This window comes from Acartia tonsa, chromosome 14, assembly GCF_053477335.1.
Source record: "Acartia tonsa isolate MP-2025a chromosome 14, ASM5347733v1, whole genome shotgun sequence".
Taxonomy (NCBI): Eukaryota; Metazoa; Arthropoda; class Copepoda; order Calanoida; family Acartiidae; genus Acartia; species Acartia tonsa.
Genome location: NC_137273.1, coordinates 5,549,556 through 5,555,981, shown reverse-complemented (window position 1 = coordinate 5,555,981; position 6,426 = coordinate 5,549,556). Strand labels below are relative to the sequence as shown.

General features: G+C 30.6%; 1 protein-coding gene across 1 annotated transcript; it reads left to right on the top strand.

Moving 5' to 3' along the window:
- Positions 1-1,285: 1,285 nt before the first annotated feature.
- Positions 1,286-6,426, top strand: LOC145306076 (uncharacterized). The gene is made up of 8 exons (XM_080148006.1): positions 1,286-1,386; positions 1,786-1,864; positions 2,514-2,595; positions 2,900-2,954; positions 3,449-3,517; positions 3,678-3,778; positions 5,654-5,722; positions 6,225-6,426. The coding sequence occupies exons 1-8, from the start codon at positions 1,287-1,289 to the stop codon at positions 6,324-6,326; spliced, it is 657 nt and encodes a 218-aa protein (XP_080004132.1). The 5' UTR covers position 1,286; the 3' UTR covers positions 6,327-6,426.

Genomic DNA, 6,426 nt, shown 5'->3' with positions numbered 1-6,426 from the left:
ATAAAAAAAGGCTTAAAGTGAACATAAAAGTGCTATTCATCATTTTTGTCTCACACACATATATACATAAAAATACAAATGTTTATTAAGGAAAATGTTTACTTTTATTTTTACATTATTTTGTGTTAGTAAATACTAATCACGCCTAATGTAAACATTTATTGAACAAGGAAAACTTAAGTTAGTAAGGATAGCAACATCCATAAAAGCAAAGCTCTGAAATGGTAAAACAAACGAGTATTTACTTGTAGAATGTCAGAAATGAATAATCAGAATATAAATGTATAAAGTTCGAAACAAAATTGTAAGTAAATTGTTTAAAAAACTGCTTAAATACAGGATAATGTTAAATGGCATACTTACATTTTTAGGACTTGATTATAGAGATGCTTCGCTTGTAACATTGTACTATGTTGTACTAGGAATCAGTATTCCAAAAACAGATCATTCTGATTATTATATTACATAAAAATTAGTTGTTATAAAAGTTAAAAAACATCATGTTTAAAATGGACGTAATGACATTCTGGTAACGATTATAGAGTTGCTACTCTTTCTAAATCGTAAATAACTACTATACAGGAATCGCCTTGCAAAGTTTAAAATCAATAGGACAATTCTAACATGCCCAAATTTTCGAAAATCCGTTCTGGACGGACTTACAGACGGACGGACCGACAGACCCTAATTACAGAAAAGCTTCGCTTCTAAAAAGTAGACCAGATATAACAGTAAAATAGAATAAATGACAGGGAGGGAGGGTAAATTGGACTGTAAATTATCCATTTTATTTTATTCGTTAGCTCAAATATTTTTATTGGTTGGTTCAAAACTAAGAGTGTCTAAACTTTTTTATTAAATGATATTATTTTTTGTAGAAAAATATTTTTACTGTGGCTTCTAATCTTATCAATTTATAATAAAGATAATTTTTCACAAGTAATGAAATAATAGGATTTCATATATTCCACCCTACCAGGGCCAACAATACAGAGGTGAATTCTATTGCCTAACTGCCTCACTAAAATTAGTGAGGCTCGCTAAAATTTTTTGTGAAAAATCTTCCAAAATCGCATTATAAATATACTAAAATTAAACAAAATCTTATTTTAATAACCCTTTTATGATTTTATTTAATTTTTGTAGATTTGCATGCGATTTTAGAGGATTTTTCACAAATTTTTTTAGCGAAACTCACTAATTTTAGTGAGGCAGTGAGCCAAAAAGTTTTTTTTTAACAATCCATCTCAGGACTTAATCCTATAATGTTTTTTTTTTCAGAAAGCATGATTGAAAAGGCCCTAACTAGCTCTGGCATTAGTTTGATATTCCTGCATGGATTAGGGGGATGTGGTAACGACTGGATTAACTGGCTACAATCCATAGGTGACAAATCATTAATAAAAGGGTAGCTACTTTACATATAGAGTCTGAACGTCTTTAGGATGAAAAACTAAATGGATTGTATTGAACCGTTTAAGACTAATTAATTCATTTATTAATTTTTATTTATAAGTATAATTTTAGTTTTTACTTATATAAAGTTCTAATTTTAATTGCCGGATGTCGGAGCTTTTTACAGTGAATATAAAAAAAATGAAATCACACAAAGTACAATATAAATGACCAATAATAGGCCAATAAACAGACTAAATTGCCAATGGCAGGATACTATACATTTTAATTGAACAATGGTACTCCAGTATGGAGTCATTTTTTATAGGCACTATAGAAAGCTTCCCGGATGGCTTTTTTATATTTTTATAATAATATTTTATTTTTTAGTGCCAGATGGCTCTTCTCTAATTCTACCAACAGCTGAGAAAAGTTATGTTGATCTTGTTGAATGCTCTTGTAACTCGTGGTATTTATTTGTTTTTATATAAAAGTAACAGGATGTTTGTCTGTTTGTAATAAAAGATCCTGCTATTTTAGGGGTTGCACCTCCATCCTCTTGAAAGAAATTGACCCTAAAGAAATCCCCCATCAAAAAAGGATTCGTAATTTGTAAACTAAAATTGAAAGTAGAGGGTTGATTAAGCAAAAAATTATTTTAAAAAATAGAAATTATATTCATAAATGATTTTTATGAGGCTGCAATGAAAAATTCGTATGAAAAATTGTGATTTTAAGAATTGATTTATAAGGAAGACAATCAATTAAAATTTAAGCTAAATCATAAACCCAGTGCTTTAGCCCCAAATTACTTAATCTCATTTTCTTGTATTCATTCGAATCCAGTTGATAGGAACCGGTTCTCATCCATACGAAAAAACTATGTCTAGCATCGTATTATATCCAGCTTTCTACGAATATAAAAATGTACAATCATAAGATTAAGACCAGTTTTTTTAGCCCGTGCCTTTGGCACCTCGGGGCTAAAAAAACTGGTTTTAGTCTTATTATTGTACATTCTATATCCGCGGAAAGCTGTTTATAATGCGATGCGAGAAATAACTATTATTGCTAAATAAATATATTTAATTTTTCTGAAATTAGATTATATTGTTTAGGTTCAATCTATATTCCAAAGATGGAAGTAATATAGAAGAACTAGAGGAATCTGCCAAAGCAGTTTATCAAATAATTAATGAGGTATGATAGTTATTCACCTCATTGTGTTATAAACAGCTTTCGGCCGATATTCAAACAAAAAATATAAGATTAAAACCAGATTTGGTTGCCCCGAGGGCCCGACGTCCCGAACTAACAAAACTAATATTTTATTTTTAGTGGGACGTTGTCTTCAATACAATACTTGATTTTTCAGTATGTCCTGGAACCAATCAAGCGTATATCCATCGGTTTCGCAGCCCTACATAATTTAACTGTTTCTAATAATTATATTTATCAATAGATTCATTACATTTAATAAATTAAAAAAAATATTTATTTTCAGGAAATAAAGAATGGCAGAGATCCAAGAAATATAATTGTTGGTGGATTTTCCCAGGAATATTATGCATTATATTATAAAAAAATATTTATAAAAATTAAAACCTACATTTTCCTTCTTAAAGACCCTAAATTAAAATTTTTTTCTCGTATTCATACGAATCCGGTGGATAGGAACCATACGAAAAAACTATGTCTAGCATCGTATTATATCCAGCTTTCTACGAATATAAAAATAAAAAATGTACAATCATAAGATTAAAACCAGTTTTTTCCCCTTGCCTTTGGCACCTCGGGGCTAAAAAAACTGGTTTTAATCGTATAATTGTACATTCTATATCCGCGGAAAGCGGTTTATAATACGATGAAAGAAATAACTATTCCCCGTTTTCATAATATTTTTTAACTTCATAGAAAGTCTCTCTTTGAAATATGTATATAAAAACATTTTAATGAGTTTTGTACAACATTTTACCTCAAAAAAATATTTTAAATAGTCCAAACTGTTATTTCAAAGTTATAAAATACAGATAATATGTAATATTTACTTAGGGAGCTGCTCTTGCTCTGTACTCAGTTCTTACTTATCCAAGAAAACTTGGAGGACTTATTCTTCTTTCAGGTATAAATGCTTTTCACATTATTGTTAGGATATGGAAGAATTTTATAATCTCATTTTCAAATGTAAGTTTACAAAAATTTTTTAAAAAATATATGTAACTCAATTTTAAAAAGGACAATATGTTTATTTGAACTTTTTAATTTTAGAACTGTTGTTTTAGGGTGGTATCCAGCAGCCCCTAAAATAAATCCAGATTTGGTAAAATCTAGCTACAACATACACACACCAACTATACATTGTCATGGTACTCTAGATACAAAGGTAAAATCTAGCTACAACATGTACACACCAACTATACATGGTACTCTAGATACAAAGGTAAAATCTAGCTACAACATACACACACCAACTATACATTGTCATGGTACTCTAGATACAAAGGTAAAATCTAGCTACAACATACACACACCAACCATACATTGTCATGGTACTCTAGATACAAAGGTAAAATCTAGCTACAACATACACACAGCAACTATACATTGTCATGGTACTCTAGATACAAAGGTAAAATCTAGCTACAACATACACACACCAACTATACATTGTCATGATACTCTAGATACAAAGGTAAAATCTAGCTACAACATACACACACCAACTATACATGGTACTCTAGATACAAAGGTAAAATCTAGCTACAACATACACACACCAACTATACATTGTCATGATACTCTAGATACAAAGGTAAAATCTAGCTACAACATACACAACCCAACTATACATTGTCATGGTACTCTAGATACAAAGGTAAAATCTAGCTACAACATACACACACCAACTATACATGGTACTCTAGATACAAAGGTAAAATCTAGCTACAACATGTACACACCAACTATACATGGTACTCTAGATACAAAGGTAAAATCTAGCTACAACATGTACACACCAACTATACATTGTCATGGTACTCTAGATACAAAAGTAAAATCTAGCTACAACATACACACACCAACTATACATTGTCATGGTACTCTAGATACAAAGGTAAAATCTAGCTACAACATGTACACACCAACTATACATTGTCATGGTACTCTAGATACAAAAGTAAAATCTAGCTACAACATACACAACCCAACTATACATTGTCATGATACTCTAGATACAAAGGTAAAATCTAGCTACAACATACACAACCCAACTATACATTGTCATGGTACTCTAGATACAAAGGTAAAATCTAGCTACAACATACACACACCAACTATACATTGTCATGGTACTCTAGATACAAAGGTATGTTATTGTAGTATAATTTTTTTCAAATTCATTCGAATCCGATTAATATCCGGTGAATTAGAACTTTTTCTCATCAATACGAAAAATTATGTCTAGCATCTAGTTTTCTACGAATATAAAAAGTACAATCATAATATTAAAACCAGTTTTGTTTGACCGTGCATTCAGACGCTCGGGCTAACAAAACTGGTTTTAACCTTTTCAATTTCACATTTTTATATCCGCGGAAAGCTGTTTATAATACGATGTCATTCAAATATTTTTCACCATGATAGAACAATTGGCAACAAATTAATGTTTTCCCTTAAATTATACTTGCTCTGAAAATTTTTGAAATTATAGATGGAGTTTTCTTGAATAGTTAATTGTATGAACAAGGATGACAACATCCATCAAAGCGAAGCTCTGAAATGGTAGGACAAACAGACATTAACACGTGTATAGTGTCAGAACTGAATAATCAGAATATAAATGAATAAAGTAAAATTGTTGAAAAACTGCTTGATACAGGATAATGTTTATGGACATACTTACATTTTTAGGACTTGATTGTAGTGTTGCTTCGCGATAACATTATACTTTGTTGTCCCAGGAACCAATATACCAAAAATCAGATCAATCGGATGATTAGATCACAAAAAATTTGAAATCTATAGGACAATTCTAACATGCCTAAAATAACGAAAAAATCTATCCGTTACGGACGGACGGACCGACCCTAATTATAGAAAAGCTTAGCTTTTAAAAAAAAAAGATAATCTTAATATAATTAATCAAATTATGGGTTTGGTAGCATAGTGAAAGATATAGTAATATCTACTTGGTGAATTTAAATTGTAATTCTTGGTACCTTTCAAATCCCTTTTATAGAATTCCTTAATATTTTAGGTAGACATGAGTTTGGCAGTGCAGTGCAGATCTATTCTACAGAGTGTCTTCACTTCATATCAATATAAGGTAAACTAGTGGCTTCACCCACAGCATCTAGGGGCTCTTTATTGGAAGGATGACAAATCCGTTAACTATCACAGGGCACAATGGTATGAGGGGTTTTAATTGAGAGACAAAATAAATCTTCTCTCTGATTTTGACTTAACATTGCCGATTATCCTTTATCGCCAATGGCCATAGAATTATCAGAAATAACTGACATTCAATTGATGCACACCTCCAATTACAACAAACAAAACTACGACAAAGCCCATATTGTCCTATTGTGACGTCATACATTTCGGGAAAGGAGAACACCATTTTCCCCATGTACTTTGAAGAGATTTTCTTCCCCCCTTCCCTTCTCTTATCCCGAAATTTATGACGTCACAACAGGACAATATAAACTTTGTCAAAATTATCCATTATTATATTAAAGTTATTGGTGAAAAATGTTTTACACTACTATTTGTCCATCATATTCAATACTTTATTAAAACCCTGAAGTTCTTTTAAAATCTTTTTTTAGGAGATGTATGGATTGGGTCATGAAGTAAATCCTGCAGTTCAACATTCAGTGGCTATCTTCATCAAGAAAATATCAAGATCTAGCGGCGTCATCAAAGATTAAACTTTAAAGATTTAAAAAATACAAGCAATTTTTAGAAGATTATTTTCAACAATTTAGCTAATTTTTTTCTGATTTATAAGAAACTTTTGGGTATAGTCCC

Excerpts from the sequence above, each read along its gene's own strand:
- LOC145306076 (XM_080148006.1), top strand. The coding sequence starts at position 1,287 with ATGATTGAAAAGGCCCTAACTAGCTCTGGCATTAGTTTGATATTCCTG. Across the intron at positions 2,596-2,899 it reads TTTATCAAATAATTAATGAG|GAAATAAAGAATGGCAGAGA; the intron begins GTATGATAGTTA and ends ATTTATTTTCAG. Across the intron at positions 3,779-5,653 it reads ATGGTACTCTAGATACAAAG|GTAGACATGAGTTTGGCAGT; the intron begins GTAAAATCTAGC and ends TTAATATTTTAG.